The sequence below is a fragment of the Loxodonta africana genome, chromosome 11 (genome assembly GCF_030014295.1).
Source record: "Loxodonta africana isolate mLoxAfr1 chromosome 11, mLoxAfr1.hap2, whole genome shotgun sequence".
Taxonomy (NCBI): Eukaryota; Metazoa; Chordata; class Mammalia; order Proboscidea; family Elephantidae; genus Loxodonta; species Loxodonta africana.
The window spans coordinates 104,300,368-104,324,680 of NC_087352.1; the positions used below are offsets into that span (position 1 = coordinate 104,300,368).

A 24,313-nucleotide genomic window follows, 5' to 3' on the forward strand; every position below is an offset into this window, starting at 1 on the left:
AAGGAAGGACAGCACATTAGATTCTGTCATGATGAAGGTTTGGTGCAGTAAAGAACAACAGTAGAGGCTATATGTCCACGAATAAAAATATCTGACAAAGATACGGTAATACCACGCTATTTAGAAACCAAAATATTTAGTCTGAGGTTAGAAGAGGCAGCCCTAACACCACAAAGAGAACACAGGAAGAGGCAGGTCAAGAGGCCAGCTTCTGAGTACACCTGAGTTGGCCTCTTCCCTTCACCACTGAGAAATATTTTGGTGTGTGGGTGATTGTAATAAGGAACTCATCCAAAGTAGCCAGGTAATTTAGATTCCTGTCTGTGCAAGAGGAACCAAAGCAACAACAAACGTGCGTGTGAGTCCAGTGTGTGCATATGGTGTATGTGAATGTGGTGTGTGTGTGTGATACATGTGCAGTGTGTGAGTGTGGTGTGTATACAGTGTGAGGTGTGCCTGTGTCTGTGTAGTGTGAGTGTGGTATTCATACGGTGTGTGTAAGCATGGTGTGTGTCTGTGTGGTGTATGTACGTATATGTGTGGGGTGGGTGTGTGCGATGTGTGTGGGGCATGTGAATGTGCTATGTATGGTGTGTATACGGTGTGTGAGGTGTGCCTGTATCTGTGTAGTGTGTGTGTGTGGTATGTGAGTGTGGTATGCGTATGGTGTGTGAGTACAGTGTGTGTGTGTGTGTTAATGTAGTGCATGTGTGGCTTTTGCGAGTGTAGTGTGTGTGTGATGTGTGTGTGTGGCTTGTGTGTTCTGTCTGTTTCTGTTTATCTCATCTATAGGAGACCATACAGAGGATAAACACATTTTTAAATGTTTTTTGAATGTAAAAAAGAGGATGTTGTTTAACATTCAGCATTTGTATTACATTTTATCATTATATGGAATAAAAACAGAAATACCTAGATTCTCTGGGGCGAAAGAGATCATAAATTTTATTTCCTAATTTAAACACCCTACAGACAAGTCCTTAAAACATCACAGCTACCTGAAATTATTTGCATAACTGGGTGACACATTTACTTGTAAAATCAAATTTGTAAAATCTGAGAAGTTGTAATTATCCTGTGATTAAATACTTCCAGTGATCAAGAACTCATCATTCATGAAAATAGCCTTTTTTTTTGGACATCACTATAGTTAGAAAATCCTTCCTTACGGCCCTAAGAGTGTCTTATTAAGACATAGCCAAAGATTTTTCTGTTAAAAAATATTACAAAATAGACACATGAGACTGTGGGCAACTCCTGTCTGAAGGCAAGATGAGAAGGCAGAGGCGGACAGGAGCTGGTTGAATGGATAGGGGGAATACAGGGTAGAGAGCAGTGTGCTGTCTCAGGGGGACAGCAGCTAGGGTTACATAGCAAGGTGTGTATAAGTTTTTGTATGAGAGACTAGACTGACTTGATTTGTAAACTTTCACTTAAAGCACAATTAAAAAAAAAGTACAAAATATTGCTGCTAACATTTCTACTAAGTCCAAAAAGATCTGAACCTGGCCAAATATCATAAATGTTCATTATAAGATGCTCTAAATGCCATTCTTTAAACATAAAAAAAAAAGTTTCTAATAATGGGATGACTTTTGGCTTTTTACCAAATATTAAAGTCAAATTTTAACAATGGAATATTATTCAGCCATAAAAGGGTATTGTCATGGATTGAATTACATCCCTCGCAAAATGTGTGTATCAACTTGATTAGGCAGTGATTCCCAGTATTCTGTGGTTGTCCTCCATTTTGTGTTTGAATTTTATGTTAATGAGGATTAGGGTGGAATTGTAACACCCTTACCAGGTCACATCCCTGATCCAATGTAAAGGGAGTTTGGCTGGGGTGTGGCCTGCACCACTTTTTATCTCTCAAGAGATAAAAGGAAGGGGAAGCAAGCTAAGAGTTGGGAACCTCATACCACTAAGAAAGCAGTACCAGGAGCAGAGCGTGTCCTTTGGACCCAGGGTCCCTCCTCAGAGAAGCTCCCAGACCAAGGGAAGACTTATGCATCAAAAGGATCTTCCTTCAGACCTGGAAGAAATAGAAAGCCTTCCTTTGGAGTTGGCACCCTGAATTCAGACTTCAAACCTACTGAACTGTGAGAGAATAAACTTCTCTTTGTTAAAGCTGTCCAATTGTGGTATTTCTGTTATAACAGTAGTAGTTGACTAAGGTAGATGTGAAGTACTGATACATGCTACAACATGGATGAACCTTGAAAACATTACGGTATGTGAAAAAAAGCCGTACACAAATGGCCAAGTATTGTATGATTTAATCCATATGTAATGTCCAGAATAACCAAAACCACGGACAGAAAGTAGCTGTGTAGCTGCAGGGGCTGGGTAGGGAGAGAATGGGGAGTGACTGCTAACGGGAATGGGGCTTCATTTTGGGACAATGAAAATGTTCAAGAATTAGACATTGAGGATGATTGTACAACCTTGAGAATATACTGAAAATCACTGAACTGTATACTTTAAAATGATGAATGTCACGATATTCACACTGCATCTGAATTTAAAAAAAATTGTATCTTAAAGTGTTGGCCAGGCACTGTTATCAAAGGGACTCTGAACTCAATAAAATGGCCAAAATGAATAGTGAATTTAGTGCTATACATATCTAAAAGTTATGCAGTGAGGGATAAGAAATAATTTCTAAAAAGAAATTTTACTACGCAATCCCTCACTACTCTTTGAACCATGAAAAATTTTCATCTCTTTTTTATTTTATAGGGAAAGGTAATAAGTAGTTTACTTCATATTACTTGTTCCTGAAGTTACGAAAGTTCAGGAGATTTCAAGTCCACAAATGGGTTTTTGAAAGAAAACCTGACAGGTTAAAGCTGTTATTATTGTCTATTTCAAGTGCCCCAGAATTTCTTTAGCGTCAACCTAAAACATGTGGGACGTTTTCCATCTACTTGAAACGCTTCTGTATAAGCCAGTGACAATAACACATCTTATGTTAATTAAATCAATGGCAGGTAATTTTGGAATGATGACACTACCTAGATAAAACATGTACGTATGGACTTTTTCAGATCATAAATTCAAATATAATATGTATAAGAAGTATCATTTCCTTATGAATACCAATAAAGAACTCCCAATTTGAAAGAAACAAAAAACTATATATGTCATTACATTTTCCCATAAAGACTTATAAAATATTATTCTTTATACTAGGATTGCTATCACTGCCATGTAACGTTGTTCAACTTTTGTACTCTTACCATATTGGAAACTGTACATGTTTTGCCTCAATAGCTGTACTGCAAGTTCCAGGGGCTGTATGTGCTGTATATAAATCTGGATTTCTTAGATTCAGCCCAATGATAATTTCTTACAGATCAGGTAGGGGCCTAGTACCTAATACATGTCAAAGATACATTAATTAATTAATTTCCTCTCATTACCTAATTCCCTGTAGCAAACCTTCTTTACATATATTTATACTGCACTGGAATGTCCGTGATTAGGTTGGCCACAAAACTACCATAAATATTATAATTTTACATCAATTTCTATAAGTGTGATGACACATAGCCTTATTGTGCACATACACACTATGAAAATAAAGCCAGCACCGTAATACTCACAGTTATAACCAGGTGCGATATGGTGTTGAGCTTCGAGGCTGGCCAGTGTGATGTGGAAAACGATGTGCAGCAACAGGAAGGAGAGACTGGTGAAGCACAGAGACTTTAACAGCCGTCCCGTATGTCCTAGGGAACAACAGCACAAAGATGGTGAGAGAACCTAAGATGAAGCACACTCATTATGCCCCCTGTACAGTCTGTCATGGGACATTTCTCTACGTAATCTTTTACAGATGCACTCAAAAGTACATGAACATGAAAAAGAGAACAGAAAAACAATAGAAAGAATGAATAAGACTAAAAGTTGGTTCCTTGAAAGGATCAATAAAATCAACAGGCCACTGGCCAAATTAACAAAAGAAAAACAGAAGATGCAAATAACCCAAATAAGAAATGAGATGGATGACAGTACAACAGAACCAACTGAAATAAAAAGGATCATAACAGAATACTACAAAAAAATTGTACTCCAAAAAATTTGAAAACCTATAAGAAACAGACAAATTTCTAGAAACACATTACCTACCTAAACAAACACAAATTGAGGTAGAAAATTTGAACAGAAATTGAAGGGCCATAAAAAAATCTCCCAACAACAAGAAAAAAGCCCCAGCCCAGATGGAAACATTCAGAGAACAGTTGACACCAAAAGTACTCAAACTATTCCAGACCACAGAAAAGGAAGGTATCCTCCTGAATTCAATCTATGAAGCCAGCATAACCCTGATACCAAAGCCAGGCAAAGACATCACTAAAAAAGAAACCTATAGACCAATATCCCTCATAAATACAGATGCAAAAATTCTCAACAAAATACTAGCCAATAGAATTCAATAGCATATCAAATAATAATACGTTGCGACTAAGTTGGATTCATACCAGGTATGCAAGGATGGTTCAACATTAGAAAATCAATCAATGTAATCTACCACATAAATAAAACAAAGGAAAAGAATCACATGATCCTCAGTTGACACAGAAAAAGGCATTTGATAAAGTCCAACATCCATATCTAATAAAAACTCTCAGCAAAAGAGGAAAAGAAGAGAAATTTGTCTCAGTTATCTGGTGCTGCTATAACAGAAATACCACAAGTGGATCGCTTTAAGAAAGAGAAATTTATTCTTTCACAATTTAGTAGGCTAGAAGTCTAAATTTAAGGTGCCAGCTCCAGGGGATGGCTTTCTCCCTTTGTTGGCTCTGGAGGAAGGTCCTTGTCATCAATCTTCCCCTGGTCTAGGAGATTCTCAGAGCAGGAACCTTATACAAAGGACAAGCTCTGCTCCCAGCATTGCTTTCTTGGTGGTATGAGGATCCCCTGTATCTCTGTTCACTTTTCTCTTTTATATCTCAAAAGAGACCGGTTTAAGACACAATCTAATCTTGTAGATTGAGGTCTTCCTCATTAACATAACTGCCACTAATCCCAACTCATTAATATTACAGAGATAGGATTTACAACACACAGGAAAATCACATTAGATGACAAAATGGTGGACAATCATACAATACTGGGAATCATGGCCTAGTCAAATTGGTACACATATTTTTGGGGGACACAACTCAATCTATGACAAAATTCATCAACATAATAAAGGGAATTTATACAAAACCAACAGCCGAGAGAGGGACGGAAAGCATTCCTCTTGAGAATGGGAACCAAAAAGTGTGCCCTTTATTACCACGACTCTTATTCAACATTTTATTGGAAGTACTAGCGAGGGCAATAAGGCAAGAAAAGAAAATAAAGGGCATTCAAATCGGTAAGGAAGAAGTAAAACTATCCCTACTCACAGATGATATGATCCTATATACAGAAAATCCTAAAGACGCCACAAGAAAGCTGCTAGAGCTCTGTTTACAATAGCAAAAAGCTGGAAGCAACCAAGGTGTCCATCAATGGATGAATGGTTAAATATATTGTGGTATATTCACACAGTGGAATACTACACATCGATAAAGAACAGTGACGAATTTGTGAAACATTTCATGACATGGAGGAACCTGGAAGGCATTATGCTGAGTGAAATCAGTCAGAGGCAAAAGGACAAATATTATATAAGGCCACTATTATAAGATCTTGAGAAATAGTATCAACTGAGAAGAACACATACTTTTGTGGTTACGAGCGGAGCAGGGAGGGAGGGTGGGAGAGGGTTATTTAATGATTAGTTAGTAGATAAGAACTACTTTAGGTGAAGGGAAGCACAATACTCAATACACGGAAGGTCAGCTCAACTGGACTGGACCAAAAGCAAAGAAGTTTCTGGGATAAACTGAATGCTTCAAAGGTCAGCGGAGCAAGGGCGGGGGTTTGGGGACTATGGCTTAAGGGGACTTCTAAGTCAATTGGCAAAATAATACTATTATGAAAACATTCTGCATCCCACTTTGAAATGTGGCGTCTGGGGTCTTAAATGCTAACAAGTGGCCATCTAAGATGCATCATTTGGTCTCAACCCACCTGGATCAAAGGAGAAAGAAGAACACCAAGGTTACACGATAACTATGAGCCCAAGAGACAGAAAGGGCCACATGAACCAGAGACTTACATCATCCTGACACCAGAGGAAGTAGATGGTGCCCGGCCACAACCGATGACTGCCCTGACAGGGAGCATAACAGAGAACCCCTGAGGGAGCAGGAGAGCAGTGGGATGCAGACCCCAAATTCTCATAAAAAGACCAGACTTAATGGTCTGACTGAGACTAGAGGAATCCTGGCAGTCATGGTCCCCAAAGCTTCTGTTGGCCCAGGACAGGAACCATTCCAGAAGACAACTCATCAGACATGGAAGGGACTGGACAATGGGTTGGAGAGAGATGCTGATGAAGAGTGAGCTACTTGTATCAGGTGGACACTTGAGACTGTGTTGGCATCTCTTGTCTGGAGGGGAGATAGGAGGGTGGAGAGGGTTAGAAACTGGCAAAATTGTCACAAAAGGAGAGACTGGAAGGGCTGACTCATTAGGGGGAGAGTAAGTGGGAGTATGGAGTAAGGTGTATATAAGCTTACATGTGACAGACTGACTTGATTTGTAAACGTTCACTTAAAGCTCAATAAAAATTATTAAAAAAAAAAAAAGCTGCTAGAACTAATAGAAGGATTCAGTGAAGTGGCAGGATACAAGATCAACATTAAAAAAAAAAAATCAGTTGGATTCCTCTACATCAACAAAGAGAACTTTGAAAAGGAAATCAGGAAAACAAACCACTTACCATTGTCCCCCAAAAGATAAAAGACTTAGGAATAAATCTAACCAGGGATGTAAAAGACTTATACAAAGAATACTACAAAACACTATTGCAAAAAACCAAGAGAGACCTATATAAATGGAAAAACATGCTGTGCTCTTGGAAAGAAAGGTTTAACATTGTGAAAATGTCAATACTACCCAAAGTGATACATAGATATAATGCAATCTGGATATAAATCTCAACAGCGTTCTTTAATGAGATAGAAAAACTCATCACTAGCTTTAGACGGAAGGGAAGGAGTCTCTGAATAAAGGAAAGCATTGTTAAAGAAGAACAAAGTAGGTGGCCTCATACTACCTGATCTCAAAACACACTATACAGCCAAAGTAGTCAAAACAGCTTGGTACTGGTATAACAATAGACACACACAGAGCAATGCAACAGAATTGAGAACCCAAAGGTAAATCCATCCACCTACAGGCAGCTGATATTTGACAAAAAGGCAAAGTCCATTAATTGGGGAAAAGGCAGTCTCTTTCGGTTAGAAGTCGAGAAAATGCCATGCACATACATACAAAGAAAAATATAACTAAAATATATTTATCATTCTAAAATGCATTTTTTACATTTTTCTAACTTTTGAAATAATATAGTTTTCACATGTAGTCAGTTACTTAAACAAAAACAAATCTTAATGAAATGGAGTTTTGTTAGCTTTTAAGAGAATCCTAAGTTTAAAACAAATGAAAGCGAAGGCAAGAGAAACAATCTTTTAGTTCGTTCTGAAACCCATTTTAGTTTTTTTCATTGCTCTGATTAGAAGAAAACAGGATTATTAATACGCAGAAATTTTTTCAAGATCATATAACATATAAGGGTGTGTTATAATGAAGTAGATTTTACCTGTTAAGTATAGTATCAGCTTACAGTAACATTTCCTGAGCTGAAATTTTCATATAACATAAAATTAACAATTTTAAAGTGAAACATTCACTAGCGTTTAGTGAATTTACAATATTATGCAACCACCACCTCTGTCTAGATCCAAAATATTTTCTTCACCCCATAAGGAAACCCCATATCCATTAAGCAGTTACTCCCCATTCTCCCTTCCTCCCAATCCCTGGCAACCACCAGTCTTTGTCTCTGTAGATTTACCTATTCTGGATATTTCCTATAAATGGAGTAACATAATAGGTGAACTTTCATGTTTGCCTTTTTCACTCAGCATTGCTTTTGAGGTTCAATCATGTTGTAGCATGTTTCAATATTTCATGTTTCTTCACGGCCAAATAGCATTCCATTGTATGTATATACCATAACTTGTTCAAACATTCATCTTCTCATGGATATTTGGGTTGTTTCCACCTTTTAGTATTGTGAATAGTGCTGCTATGAGTATGTCTCTACATGTATTGGTTTGAGTGCCTGTTTTCAACTATTTTGGGTATGTATCTAGGAGTGGAATTGCTGGGTCATTTAGTATTCTATGTTTAACTATTTGGGGAACCATCACACTGTTTTGTACAGTGTCTGAACCATTTTACATTCTCACCAACCATGCACGAAGGTTTCAATTTCTCCACATACTCATCAGCACTTGTTGTTTTCCATTTCTTGTTATTACAACTACCAAGGTGAGCATAAATTAGCATTTCATTGTAGTTTTGCTTTGGTTTACACTTCCTAATGACTACTGAGGAGCCCTGGTGGTGTAGTGGTTAATAGCTCGGCTGCTAACCAAATGGTTGGCAGTTGGAATCCACCAGCTGCTCCTTGGAAACCCTATGGTGCAGTTCTACTCTGTCCTACAGGGTCACTATGAGTTGGAATTTGCTCAACGGCAATGGGTTTGGTTTTGGTTTTTATGGAATGACTAGTGGTATTAATCATCTTCTAATCTGCTTGTTTTTCAATTGTACATACTCTTTGAAAAAATGTATATTCAAGCCCTTTGTCCATTTTTTTAATTGGATTATTTTGTCTTTTTGTTGTTGTTAGTTATTTGTATATTCCGGATACTATGCCTTATCCGATACCTGATTTGCAAATAATCTCTTCCATTGTGTACATTATCTTTCCATTTTCTTGATAATGTTCATTGACACAAAAAGTTTTTAATTTTGATGAAGCCTAATTTATTTTTTTCTTTTGTTGCTTATGCTTTTGGTCTCACATTTAAGATTCCATTGTAAAATCCAAGACCATGAAGATTTATGCCTACATTTTCTCTGAGAGTTTTGTTATTTTAGTTCTTATATCTAAGTCACTGATCCATTTTGAGTTAATTTTTAGATATGGTGTGAGACAGGGGTCCAAATTCATTCTTCCTTCATGTGGCTATCTAATTGTCACAGCACCATACTATCCTTCCCTCACTGAATAGTACTGGCACCCTTGTCAAAAATCAATTGGCCATAGATATATAAGTTTATTTTTGGACATTCAATTCTATTATACTGATCTATATTTCTATCCTTACACCAGCACCACAGTTTTTATTACTATGGCTTTGTAGTAAGTTTTGAAATCAGTATGAATCCTCCCGAGTTTGATATTTTTTCAATACAGTTTGGCTATTCAGGGCCCCCTGCAATTCCATAGGAATTCAAGGATCAGCTGTTCCACTTCTTTCAAAACAGTGGTTGAAATTTTAATAGGAACTGCAGTGACTCTGTAGATCATTTGGGACACTGTTGACATTTTAACAATATTATGTCTTCCAACCAATGAACACAAGATATCTCTGCATTTATTTAAGTCTTCTTCAATTTCTTCAAGCTATGCTTTTTAGTTTTCAATGTACAAGTCTTTCCCTCTCCTAGGTATTATATCCTTTTTAGATGCTATTATAATAGGATAACATTATAATTTAGATGCTACTATAAGACTGTTTTTCTTAATTTACTTTACAGTATTTTCATTGCTGGTGCACAGAAATACAACATTCTCGCATATTGCTCTGTACCCTGCAAGTTTGCTGAATTTTTTTGCTCTTTTTGTATTTTCACGGATTCTTTAGGATTTTCAATACATGACATCATGTCATCTGCAAACACAGATTTTCAATATAAGGGATTGTTTTAATTCTCCCTTTCCAATTTAAATGGGTTTCATTTCTTTTTGTGCCTAACTGTACTACTGGTTAGAACTTCCAAAGGAGTCCTTCCCTGGCACAGATGGTTAAGCACTTCTCTACTAGCCAAAAATTTGGTGGTTCAAACCCAACAAAAGCCACCTTGGAATACAGGCCTGGGGATCTGCTTCTGAAAGATCACAGCCTTGAAAACCCTATGGAGCCGTTCTACTCTGCACACATGGGTTCTATTGGGGTCACCATGAGTCAGAAACACCTTGATGACGACTAACAACAACAGAACTACCAGAAAGTCGAATAGCAATGATGAAAATGGCATCAATGGCTTGTTCCTGATTAGGGAGAAAGCTATAATTGCAGAGCTGGTGGGGCAGTGGTTAAGTGTTGAGCTGCTAACCAAAAGGTCGACAGTTTGAATCCACCAGCCGCTTCTTGGAAACCGTATAGGGCAGTTCTACTCTGTCCTATAGGGTTGCTATGAGTCAGAATTGACAAGATGGCAACAGGTTTTACGGGTCTATTCCTCCCCTCAATCCTGCCAATGTATCTTTTGGGTCTGTGTTGTTTAGTGAAAATATGTTCAGAATTATTATGTTTTCTTGATGTATTTACCCCTTCATAAATATATAATGTCCTTTATTATTGTAAAACTATTTCTCCCTTCAATTTGCCAGTGTTTACTTCAGATATTTTGGGCTTATGTTATTTGGTGTAGATGTTTATAGTTGTTATATCTTCTAGAAAAATTTCCTTCATCAATATATAATGTGCTTTTTTTCTCACAACAATTTCAACTTAAAGTATATTTTTGTCTGATATTAGTATAGATACCCAGTTTTCTTTTGATTATAACTATTTTCATAGAACATACTTTTCACTTCCAACCTATTTGTGTCTGTGGATCTAAAATGGGTATCTTGTAGACAACATGTAGTTGGATCATAGGCTTCCCCCCACCCCGCCTCAATTTGCCAACGTGTGCCTTTTGGTTGGAAAGTTTAATCCATTTACTTCTAAAGTAATTACTGATAATGAAGGACTTACTTCTGCCATTTTGCTATGTTTTATGTATGTCATACCTTTTTAATCCCTTATTTCCTCCATTACAGCATTCTTTTATATTTAATTGATTTTTTTGTAGTGCACCATTATGATTCTCTTCTCATTTCCTTTTGTGTATATTTTTTAGATATTTTCTTTGTGGTTACCATGGAGATTACATTAAACACCCTAAATTTATAATAATCTAGTATGAACTGATAGCAACTTAGCTTCAAAGACATATAAAACTCTGTTTCTGTACAGCTTCATTGCCCTCTTTATTTTGTTAGTGTCACAAATTACATTTTCACACACTGTTTGCCCATTAGCATAGTTTTATAATTATTGTTTTTCACATTTGTCTTTTAAATCACATAGGAAATATAAAGAGGAATTACCAACCAAAGATACAATGATACTGGCTTTTGTATATCTCTACATAGTTATCTTTACCTAAGTTATTTACTTATTTTGTGTCTCTGAGTTATTGTCTAGTATCCTTTAATTTCAGCATTAAGGACTGTATCTAGGGTTTCTTCTAGGGAAGGTCTACAATTGATAAATTCCCTCTGTTTTGTTTATCTAACCCACCCAGTGCCATCAAGTCGATTCGGACTCATAGAGATGCTATAGGACAGAGCAGAACTGCCCCATAGAGCTTCCAAGGCACGCCTGGTGGATTCGAACTGCTGACCCTTTGGTTAGCAGCCATAGCACTTAACCACTATGCCACTGGGGTTTCCTTGTTTATCTAGGGAGGTCTTAATTTATCCTTCATTTTTAAAGGGTAGTTTTGCCAGACGAAGAGTAATTGTTGACAAGTTTTTTATGTCATCTCTTTAAATATGTCATTATACTGCCTTCTGGCCTCCATGGTTTCTCATAGAAACCAGTTATTAATCTTACTAAGGATCCTTTGTACACGAAAAGTGCTTCTCTCTTGCTCCTTTCAAGATTCCTTCTTTGTCTTTGGCTCAGGATTATGATGTGTCTCAGTAGAGATATCTTCGTGTTTATCCTTTTCAGAGTTCCCTCAGTTTCTTGGATGTGTAGATTTTTGTCTTTTATCAAATTTGGGGCATTTTCAGCTATTATTTGCTCAAATTTTTTTTTCTGCCTCTTTCTATCTCCTCTCCTTCTGAAACTCCCATTATGTATATTGTGTCTGTTCGATGGTATTCCAAAGGTCTTAGGCTCTGTTCCATTTTTTGTCATCCTTTTTTTCTTTCTGCTACTCAGATTGGATCATTTCAATTCTCCTATCTTCAGGATAAGGGTAAGTTCACTTATCCTTTCTTCTATCTTCTCAAAACTGCTACTGAAACCCTCTAGTAAGTTTCTGATATTAGTTACTGTACTTTTTTAACTCCAGAATTTCTGTTCAATTCCTTTATTTTTTTAAACTAATTTTTATTGAGCTTTAAGTGCACAGTTACAAATCAAGTCAGTCACATACAAGCTTATATACACCTTACTCCATACTCCCACTTACTCTCCCCCTAATGAGTCAGCCCTTCCAGTCTCTCCTTTTGTGACAATTTTGCCAGTTTCTAACCCTCTCCACCCTCCTATCTCCCCTCCAGACAAGAGATGCCAACACAGTCTCAAGTGTCCACCTGATACAAGTAGCTCACTCTTCATCAGCATCTCTCTCCAACCCATTGTCCAGTCCCTTCCATGTCTGATGAGTTGTCTTCTGGAATGGTTCCTGTCCTGGGCCAACAGAAGCTTTGGGGACCATGACTGCCAGGATTCCTCTAGTCTCAGTCAGACCATTAAGTCTGGTCTTTTTATGAGAATTTGGGGTCTGCATCCCACTGCTCTCCTGCTCCCTCAGGGGTTCTCTGTTATGCTCCCTGTCAGGGCAGTCATCGGTTGTGGCCGGGCACCATCTACTTCCTCTGGTGTCAGGATGATGTAAGTCTCTGGTTCATGTGGCCCTTTCTGTCTCTTGGGCTCATAGTTATCGTGTAACCTTGGTGTTCTTCTTTCTCCTTTGATCCAGGTGGGTTGAGACCAAATGATGCATCTTAGATGGCCACTTGTTAGCATTTAAGACCCCAGACGCCACATTTCAAAGTGGGATGCAGAATGTTTTCATAATAGTATTATTTTGCCAATTGACTTAGAAGTCCCCTTAAGCCATAGTCCCCAAACCCCCGCCCTTGCTCCGCTGACCTTTGAAGCATTCAGTTTATCCCAGAAACTTCTTTGCTTTTGGTCCAGTCCAGTTGAGCTGACCTTCCGTGTATTGAGTATTGTGCTTCCCTTCACCTAAAGTAGTTCTTATCTACTAACTAATCATTAAATAACCCTCTCCCACCCTCCCTCCCTGCTCCCCTCGTAACCACAAAAGTATGTGTTCTTCTCAGTTGATACTATTTCTCAAGATCTTATAATAGTGGTCTTATATAATATTTGTCCTTTTGCCTCTGACTGATTTCACTCAGCATAATGCCTTCCAGGTTCCTCCATGTCATGAAATGTTTCACAAATTCGTCACTGTTCTTTATCGATGTGTAGTATTCCACTGTGTGAATATACCACAATATATTTAACCATTCATCCATTGATGGACACCTTGGTTGCTTCCAGCTTTTTGCTATTGTAAACAGAGCTGCAATAAACATGGGTGTGCATATATCTGTTCGGTGAAGGCTCTTTTTTCTCTAGGGTATATTCTGAGGGGGGGGTTTCTGGGTTGTATGATGGCAGTTCTATTTCTAACTGTTTAAGATAACGCCAGATAGATTTCCAAAGTGGTTATACCATTTTACATTCCCACCAGCAGTGTATCAGAGTTCCAATCCTTCCGCAGCCTCTCCAACATTTATTATTTTGTGTTTTTTGGATTAATGCCAGCTTTGTTGGAGTGAGATGGAATCTCATCGTAGTTTTAATTTGCATTTCTCTAATGGCTAATGATCGAGAGCATTTTCTCATGTATCTGTTAGCTGCCTGAATATCTTCTTTAGTGAAGTGTGTGTTCATATCCTTTGCCCACTTCTTGATTGGGTTGTTTGTCTTTTTGTGGTTGAGTTTTGACAGAATCATGTAGATTTTAGAGATCAGGCGCTGGTCGGAGATGTCATAGATAAAAATTCTTTCCCAATCTGTAGGTGGTCTTTTACTGTTTTGGTGAAGTCTTTAGATGAGTATAGGTGTTTGATTTTTAGGGGCTCCCAGTTATCTGGTTTCTCTTCGTCATTTTTGGTAATGTTTTGTATTCTGTTTATGCCTTTTATTAGGGCTCCTAAGGTTGTCCCTATTTTTTCTTCCATGATCTTTATCATTTTAGTCTTTATGTTTAGGTCTTTGATCCACTTGGAGTTAGTTTTTGTGCATGGTGTGAGGTACGGGTCCTGTTTCATTTTTTTGCAAATGGATATCCAGTTATGCCAGCACCATTTGTTAAAAAGACTATCTTTTCCCCAATTAACTGACACTGGGCCTTTGTCAAATATCAGCTGCTCATATGTGGATGGATTTATATCTGGGTTCTCAATTCTGTTCCATTGGTCTATGTGCCTGTTGTTGTATCAGTACCAGGCTGTTTTGACTACTGTGGCTGTATAATAGGTTCTAAAATCAGGTAGAGTGAGGCCTCCCACTTTCTTCTTCTTTTTCAGTAATGCTTTACTTATCTGAGGCTTCTTTCCCTTCCATATGAAGTTGGTGATTTGTTTCTCCATCACATTAAAAAATGTCTTTGGAATTTGGATCGGAAGTGCATTGTATGTATAGATGGCTTTCGGTAGAATAGATATTTTTACTATGTTAAGTCTTCCTATCCATGAGCAAGGTATGTTTTTCCACTTAAGTAGGTCCTTTTTAGTTTCTTGTAGTAGTACTTTGTAGTTTTCTTTATATAGCTGTTTTACATCTTTGGTAAGATTTATTCCTAAGTATTTTATCTTCTTGGGGGCTAATGTGAATAGTATTGATTTGGTGATTTCCTCTTTGATGTTCTTTTTGTTGATATAGAGGAATCCAAGTGATTTTTGTATGTTTATCTTATAACCTGAGACTCTGCCAAACTCTTCTATTAGTTTCAGTAGTTTTCTGGAGGATTCCTTAGGGTTTTCTGTGTATAAGATCATGTCATCTGCAAATAGAGATAATTTTACTTCCTCCTTGCCAATCCGAATGCCCTTTATTTCTTTGTCTAGCCTAATTGCTCTGGCTAGGACGTGTAGCACAATGTTGAATAAGAGCGGTGATAAAGGGCATCCTTGTCTGGTTCCCGTTCTTAAGGGAAATGCTTTCAGGCTCTCTCCATTTAGAGTGATGCTGGCTGTTGTATAGATGCCCTTTATTATGCTGAGGAATTTTCCTTCAATTCCTATTTTGCTGAGAGTTTTTATCATAAATGGGTGTTGGACTTTGTCAAATGCCTTTTCTGCATCAATTGATAGGATTATGTGGTTTTTGTCTTTTGTTTTATTTATATGGTGGATTACATTAATGGTTTTTCTAATATTAAACCAGCCTTGCATACCTGGTATAAATCCCACTTGGTCGTGGTGGATTATTTTTTTGATATGTTGTTGAATTCTATTGGCTAGAATTTTGTTAAGGATTTTTGCATCTATTTATTCATGAGGGATATAGGTCTGTAATTTTCTTTTCTTGTGATGTGTTTACTGGTTTTGGTATCAGGGATATGGTGGCATCATAGAATGAGTTAGGCAGCATTCCGTCATTTTCTATGCTTTGAAATACCTTTAGTAGTATTGGTGTTAACTCTTCTCTGAAAGTTTGGTAGAACTCTGCAGTAAAGCCATCCGGGCCAGGGCTTTTTTTTTGTTGGGAGTTTTTTGATTACCTTGTCAATCTCTTTTTTTGTTATGGGTCTATTTAGTTGTTCTACTTCTGATTGTGTTAGTTTAGGTAGGTAGTGTTTTTCCAGGAATTCATCCATTTCTTTTAGGCTTGCAAATTTGTTAGAGTACAATTTTCCATAATAATCTGATATGATTCTTTTAATTTTAGTTGGGTCTGTTGTGATGTGGCCAATCTCGTTTCTTATTCAGGTTATTTGTTTCCTTTCCTGTATTTCTTTAGTCAGTCTGGCCAATGGTTTATCAATTTTGTTAATTTTTTCAAAGAACCAGCTTTTGGCTTTGTTAATTCTTTCAATTGTTTTTCTGTTCTCTAATTCAATAGTTCAGCTCTAATTTTTATTATTTGTTTTCTTCTGGTGCCTGATGGATTCTTTTGTTGCTCACTTTCTATTTGTTCTATCAGTTCTCTGATTTGGGCTCTTTCTTCTTTTTGTATGTGTGCATTTATCGGTATAAATTGGCCTCTGAGCACTGCTTTTGCTGTGTCCCAGAGGTTTTGATAGGAAGTGTTTTCATTCTCGTTGCATTCTATGAATTTCTTTATTCCCTCCTTAATGTCTTCTATAACCCAGTCTTTTTTGAGCAGGGTATTGTTCAGTTACCAAGTATTTGATTTCTTTTCCCTAATTTTTCTGTTATTGATTTCCACTTTTATGGCCTTGTGGTCTGAGAAAATGCTTTGTAATATTTTGATGTTTTGGATTCTGCAAAGGTTTGTTTTATGACCTAATATGTGGTCTATTCTAGACAATGTTCCACGTGCACTAGAAAAAAAAGTATACTTTGGAGCAGTTGGGTGGAGAGTTCTGTATAAGTCAATGAGGTCAAGTTGGTTGATTGTAGTAATTAGGTCTTCTGTGTCTCTATTGAGCTTCTTACTGGATGTCCTGTCCTTCTCCGAAAGTGGTGTGTTGAAGTCTCCTACTATAACTGTGGAGGTGTCTATCTCACTTTTCAGTTCTGTTAAAATTTGTTTTATGTATCTTGCAGCCCTGTCATTGGGTGCATAAATATTTAATATGGTTATATCTTCCTGGTCAATTGTCCCTTTTACCATCATGTAGTGTCCTTCTTTATCCTTTGTGGTGGATTTAACTTTAAAGTCTATTTTGTCAGAAATTAATATTGCTACTCCTGCTCTTTTTTACTTATTGTTTGCTTGATATATTTTTTTCCATCCTTTGAGTTTTAGTTTGTTTGTGTCTCTAAGTCTAAGGTGTGTCTCTTGTAGGCAGTATATAGACGGATCGTGTTTCTTTTTCCAGTCTGAGACTCTCTGTCTCTTTATTGGTGCATTTAGTCTATTTACATTCAGCGTAATTATATTTTAGTGCTGTCATTTTAATGCCTTTTTATGTGTGTTGTTGACAATTTCATTTTTCCACTTACTTTTTTGTGCTGAGGCGTTTTTCTTTGCAAATTGTGTGTTCCTCATTTTCATAGTATTTGACTTTATGTTTGCTGAGGCGTTACATTTTTCTTGGTTTTTATTTTGAGTTATGGCGTTGTTATACCTCTTTGTGGTTACCTTAATATTTACCCGTATTTTTCTAAGTAAAAACCTAACTTGTATTGTCCTATATCGCCTTGTATCCCTCTCCATATGGCAGTTCTATGCCACCTGTATTTAGTCCCTCTTTTTGATTTTTTTTTAAATTGTGATCTTTTACATATTGACTTCAATGATTCCCTGTTTTTTTTTTTTAATTAATCTTAATTTGTTTTTGTGATTTCCCTATTTGAGTTGATATCAGGATGCTCTGTGACCTTGTGTTGTGCTGGTATCTGATATTATTGGTTTTCTGACCAATTTCCTTTAGTATTTCTTGTAGCTTTGGTTTGGTTTTTGCAAATTCTCTAAGCTTGTGTTTATCTGTAAATATCTTAATTTTGCCTTCATATTTCAGAGAGAGTTTTGCTGGATATATGATCCTTGGCTGGCAGTTTTTCTCCTTCAGTGCTCTGTATATGTCGTCCCATTGACTTCTTGCCTGCATGGTTTCTGCTGAGTAGTATGAACTTATTCTTATTGATTCTCCATTGTAGGAGATCTTTCTTTTATCCCTGACTGCTTTTAAAATTTTCTCTTTATCTTTGGTTTTGGCAAGTTTGATGATAATATGTCTTGGTGATTTTCTTTTTGGGTCAATCTTAAATGGGGTTTGATGAGCATCTTGGATAGATATCCTTTTGTCTTTCATGATGTCAGGGAAGTTTTCTGCCAGCAGATCTTCAACTATTCTCTCTGTGTTTTCTGTTATCCCTCCCTGTTCTGGGACTCCAATCACACGCAAGTTATTCTTCTTGATAGAGTCCCACATGATTCTTAGGGTTTCTTCACTTTTTTAAATTCTTTTATCTGATTTTTTTCCAGCTATATTGGTGTTAATTCCCCGGTCCTCCAGATTTCCCACTCTGCATTCTAATTGCTCGAGTCTGCTCCTCTGACTTCCTATTGCATTGTCTAATTCTGTAATTTTATTGTTTATCCTCTGTATTTCTGAATGCTGTCTCTCTATGGATTCTTGCAACTTATTAATTTTTCCACTATGTTCTTGAATAATCTTTTTGAGTTCTTCAACTGTTTTACCAGTGTGTTCCTTGGCTTTTTCTGCAGATTGCCTTATTTCATCTCTGAGGTCATCCCTGATGTCTTGAAGCATTCAAATTAGTTTTTTATATTCTGCATCTGGCAATTCCAGGATTGTATCTTCACTTGGGAAAGATTTTGATTCTTTAGTTTGGGGAGCAATCATGGTCTGCTTCTTTATGTGGTTTGATATCAACTGCTGTCTCCGAGCCATCACTAAGATATTGTAGTGATTTATTCTATATTTGCTCACTGAGTCTTATCTTGTTGTGTTTTCTTTCAATATACGTAGATGGGCTACTAGACTGCGCTGTCTTGAGTGTTGTAGCCCTTGACTCACTTATTTCCTTTTACCAGCTGGTTTGGGCTGTTACCAGATATATAAGCCTGAGTCCATTCACTATTCTTGAGTAGAATCTGATTTTGGGTCATCAAGTGTGTGATGCAGACTGTCACCTATCCACCTCGAGAAGTAGTGGTGATAGTTGTGTGCACCAGATTCTAGTAGCAGCTGGGGTTCACACTCCGGGGGGGGGGCAGGATGCTGACAGGCTTCCCCCAAGTGTCACTGAGGTAGGTGTGTCTCTATTCCTAAAGCACCTTGGTGGGTGGGCTCTGCAGCTGTACCTTAGGCCCCCAATGCAAGTACCTCTACAGATTGGTAGGTGTCACCCTCCTTAGACCCCTAAGGCAGGAGGCTAGGTGGTCTGGGGGGAGCTTCAGCCCTCAGTTCCCTGTTGTGGGTCAGTTAGGGCTCTGTTGAATACGCAGAGATGTCAGACCTGGGAAACTTGTCTTTCCAGTAAATCCGCTAAAACAAATGCAGTCAGATCCCTATCAGAAATGCCTTTGCATTATAATAGCCACCTTGTTCCCTGTAGGGATGAAAGCCCAAGACTGTGGATCACATATGCTTGGCCGGAGCTGGTTCTGTGTTTTTAGTCCAATTAGGGAAGGATTTTTCGTCCCCGGGTTTTTTTGTAGTTGCTTCTCTCAGGCCAGGAGAATGGGTTAGGAAAAGACCAAAAAAAAAAAAAAAAGAGAAGAAAAAAAGAAAAACCGCAGAGAAGTTTACTCTCTGGCTCAGGAAATTCCAATGTTAATGAAGCCGCCTGGGAAGGGGAGGGGAGGGTTCAGATAATTAGGAGAGAGTAACACCCCAGAATATAGACAAAGTTACTTATGTTGCTTGGGATGACTGTTTTATCTGAGATTTCCGAGGGGCACGTCGACTGTGCGCTGGCTGGGTAGAGATCGTCCCCGATGGTCAGGCCCACGTCCCTTGCTTGCGCTGTCTCAGAAGCCGTGGTTAGTTCCTCTGCTCCCAGTCCAAAGCCCTGCACCAAGGTTCATCAGCTGGGACGCTGCACTCCCAGCTCCAAAACCAGTCGCTGCTTCCCAGTGACTTCTCCTGTCAGCCGCGTTGCTGCACTGCCTGAGTGCACTGGCTGGGCTTCCCCCGAGGTCAGTTCAGGAGGCTAGGGCTGCACCCCATTTTTGCGCAGTCTCAGGATGCCGTGCTCAGCTCCCCGGCACCCAGCCCAAAGCCCAGCGCCAAGGTTTCCTGACTGGGATGCTGGCTCCAGGCTCCAAAAACAGTCGCTGCTTCCCCGTGGTTGTTCGTTCTCAGTCTTCGTCACTGAGGTCAACTCTTTAAGTCTGTGTTTGTTGGTCAGGGTTCGTAGATTGTCATATATGTGATTGATTAACTTGTTTTTCCAAGTCTTTGTTGCAAGAGGGATCCGAGGTAGCATCTACCTAGTCAGCCATCTTGGCCCCGCCTCCCCTGAGTCTCAATTCCTTTTTGAAATGTCTATCTCCTTATTTATATTCTCTATTTAAGGCTATGACTTCATATCCTTTACCTCTCTGTCTATTGTTTTTTTACCTCATTGAGCATATTTAAGACAGGCGATTTAAAGCCTTTGTATAATTAGACCAAATGTCTGTGCTCCCTCAGGGACAGTTTCTGTTTTTTTCTTCTGCGTATGGGCAATACTTTGTTTCTTTACATGTTTCATAATTTTATATTAATAACTAGACATTTATAGTCTACCTTCTGTTTTTCGTTTATCTTGTGCATCTATACACGTAAATTCTCTTTCAAACTTAGAGGAGATAGTAATGCATTTGGATGAATGAAGTGAAGTACAATAATAATTCATTTGGATGAACAAAGTAGAGCAGTTGTAAAACTGCACTGTTGTGGCTGTCCTGTAAGTATCCAAAATGCCTAAGAAAAAATACTATTTCTTTGACCAAAAGAACTGGGGAAAGTGGCTTAAAGAGCTAAAGATGAAAGGAGAAATTCTGGAGGGAAGGGAGTCGGAGGAGGAAGCCCCTTATTCTGTTACAAACCATTAAAACTCCTGGTCTTGCCCCTAACTAAGCATGTGTGGAAATAACCCAAAGAAGCATAGCAAAGACTTTAAGAACTGGAGTATGATATAAAGAAATACCCAAGACCTAGACCAAGCCCTGAGCTGAGCATGTGTAGGGGAGACCCAAAACTACAGCAAAGTTTTTAAGACCCAAATTGACACTGGAGCAACCATACATACACAGTGAGAAAAAGCTTGTGGTCTGAAACCAAAGAGACTGACTGCCTGCTAAAACAAAGAAACAACCAAACAAACAAAAAGAAACATTCTCCAGTGAATTTTAACATGACCCAAGGTCTGGCAACATAATCACAATGCCCAGGATACAGTTTCAAATTACTTGTCATTCAGAGAACCAGGAAAATCTGACCAATTTTCAAGAGATCTCCAACAAATGCCAACCTTGAAATTACCCAGATGTTGGAATGATAAGACAATGATTTTAAGGCACACATTATAGCCATGCTACATGAGGTAAAGATAAATAATCTTAAAATGGATGGAAAGATAGAAATTGTCAACAGGGAAAAAGAAACAACAAAACAAAAGAAACAAAAATTTTCAAACTAAAAAAAATACAATCTCTAAAATTAATAACTCATTTGATGAGCTCAATGTTGTTATTGTTGCTGTTAGGTGTCGTTGAGTCGGTTCCAACTCATAGCGACACTATGCACTATAGAACGAAACACTGCCCAGTCCTGTGCCATCCTTACAATCGTTGTTATGCTTGAGCTCATTGTTGCAGCCACTGTGTCAATCCACCTCAAGGGTCTTCCTCTTTTCTGCTGACCCTGTACTCTGCCAAGCATGATGTCCTCCTCCAGGGACTGATCCCTCCTGAAAACATGTCCAAAGTATATAAGACACAGTCTCATCATCCTTGCCTCTAAGGAGCATTCTGGCCACCCTTCTTCCAAGACAGATTTGTTCATTCTTTTGGCAGTCCATGGTATATTCAACATTCTTCGCCAACACCACAGTTCAAAGGCATCAAATCTTCTTTGGTCTTCCTTACTCATTATCCAGCTTTCACATGCATATGATGTGATTGAAAATACCATGGCTTGGGTCAGGCACACCTTAGTCTTCAGGGTGACATCTTTGCTCTTCAACACTTTAAAGAGGTCCTTTGCAGCAGATTTGCCCGATGCAATGCGTCTTTTGATTTCTTGACTGCTGCTTCCATGGCTGTTGATTGCGGATCCAAGTAAAATGAAATCCTTGACAACTTCAATCTTTTCTCCATTTATCATGATGTTGCTCATTGGTCCAATTGTGAGGATTTTTGTTTTCTTTATGTTGAGGTGTAATCCATACTGAAGGCTGTGGTCTTTGATCAAAATGAGAAGAAACAGCTGCAAATATCCATTAATAATTGGAACCTGGAATGTATGAAGTATGAATCCAGGAAAATTGGAAATCGTCAAAAATGAAATGGAATGCATAAACATCGATACCCTAGGCATTAATGAACTGAAATGCACTGGTATTGGCCATTTTGAATCAGACAATCATATAGTCTACTATGCTGGGAATGACAACTTGAAGAGGAATGGTGTTTCATTCATCATCAAAAAGAATGTTTCAAGATCTATCCTGAAGTACAACGTTGTCAGTGATAGGATAATATCCACATGCCTACAAGGAAGACCAGTTAATACGACTATTATTCAAATTTGTGCACCAACCACTAGGGCCAAAGATGAAGAACTAGAAGATTTTTATCAGCTGCTGCAGTCTGAAATTGATGAGCTCGATAGAAGAATGGAAATAACCACGGATAGATCAATAGAAATTATCCAAACTGAAGAACAGAGAGTCAAAGATAGGAAAAATAAATGAACAAACAGAACTTCAGGGACCTGAAGGACAATGTAAGGATGCTCAACATTTATGTCATTGGAGTTATCAAAGTAGGAGAAAGAGAGATTGGTGCAGAAAAAAATATATTTGAGTAATAGCTTAAACTTCCCAAATTTGGTGAAAGACATAATTTATATATTCAATAAGTTCAATAAATTCCAGTAGGATGAGCTTAAAGAACCAATCTACACATACATAATAACCACCTGCTGAAAACCTTAGGTAAAGAAAAACTCTTGAAAACAGCCAGAGAAAAATATCACTTTACATATAAAAAAAATTAAAAAAAATTTTCATCACAAACCATGAAGGCCAGAATACAGGAGAACAACACAAGTAAAGCTATGAAATAGAGAACTATTAACCTAGAATTTTATATTCTGAAGAAAATATACTTCAGGAATAATGGTAAAAACAAGATATTCTCAGGTAAAGGAAAATTAAGAGTATTTGTCACCAGCAGGCCTGATCTAAAAGAAATACTAAAGGAAGCTCTTGAAGCTGAAGGAAATGGTACCAACGAAACACCTGGAACCCCAGGATGAAAAAAAGCAAGAGGAATGAGTTAAAAAATATTTGTTTACACACACAATAGGCTTAGAACACCCTTAATTACAGTCATGCTCTAATTAATTCACGGCATTTTTAAAAAATGATTTTCTTGTTTTCTGATTTTAGAGATATTTTATGCATACAGATATAATTAATGGTATTATGCTGCCAGTGTGTTTTAAGCAGAAACTCTTATTTATACAAAAATACATATATATTCCAAACCTGAATTCTCCCGAGATATGTTGTCTAATAAGTACTAGTAATTAGAAACATGAGAAAATGGGGGCGTACATTAAAGAAGACCAAAAATACATATTCTAACTTTACGATGATTTCTAACAGTAACCCAGATAGTGGATTTACAATATAAATAACCTGGAATGACATAGTACCAAAAACAAACAAACAAACAAACAAAAAAACACCTATTTCCATTGAGTCAATTCTAACTCATAGCTACACTACAGGACAGGGTAGAACTGCCCTATAGGGTTTCCAAGGAGCAGCTTTTGGATTCGAACTGCTGACCTTTTAGTTAGCAGCTGAGCTTTTAACCACTGTACCACCAGGGCTCCTGAATGACATAGTACCAACCTGCATATTTATACAATGTTCTCCTTATTTTTAGAATTCCAATGCAAAGGAGAGGATGTAGAATTTTTTCAATAAATTGCAATTTGGGCTTTATTCATTGATTTTATTTAGTTGTACTATAAAAAAACAAATCCAGGGTCATCCAGTCAATTTTGGCTCATAGCGACCCTATAAGACAGAGTAGAACTGCCCCGTAGAGTTTCCAAGGAGCGCCTGGAGGATTCGAACTGCCAACCTTTTGGTTACCAGCCATAGCACTTAACCACTACGCCACCAGGGTTTCCATTTGCACTATAGTCCTTAGAAAAGATAATTGTCACTTCATATATTCCTTCTAGGAAATGGGAATTAAAATTTTTTTTTATAACTATAAAAAAAATTTTTTAATTTTATTTTTATAACTCCTCATTTATTATACTTCTGAAAACAATTCAGTCTCAAATTTTCCAATTTTTTGGCTTTCAAGTGATTTAAATATGACATGCAAATATGCAAGACACACAGGTCTCATTATTGTGCTAATTTTTATGGATAGGTATG

The 24,313-nt window shown here is 37.7% G+C and overlaps 1 protein-coding gene across 1 annotated transcript in view; it reads right to left on the bottom strand.

Annotated features, from left to right (window-relative positions):
- PIEZO2 (piezo type mechanosensitive ion channel component 2) overlaps positions 1 to 24,313 on the bottom strand; it is a 656,646-nt gene that overhangs the window by 376,605 nt on the left and 255,728 nt on the right. Inside the window, exon 3 of the mRNA XM_064294736.1 lies at positions 3,609 to 3,734. Within this exon, the coding sequence (XP_064150806.1) occupies positions 3,609 to 3,734 (126 nt within the window). The remainder of the gene's footprint in view (positions 1 to 3,608; positions 3,735 to 24,313) is intronic.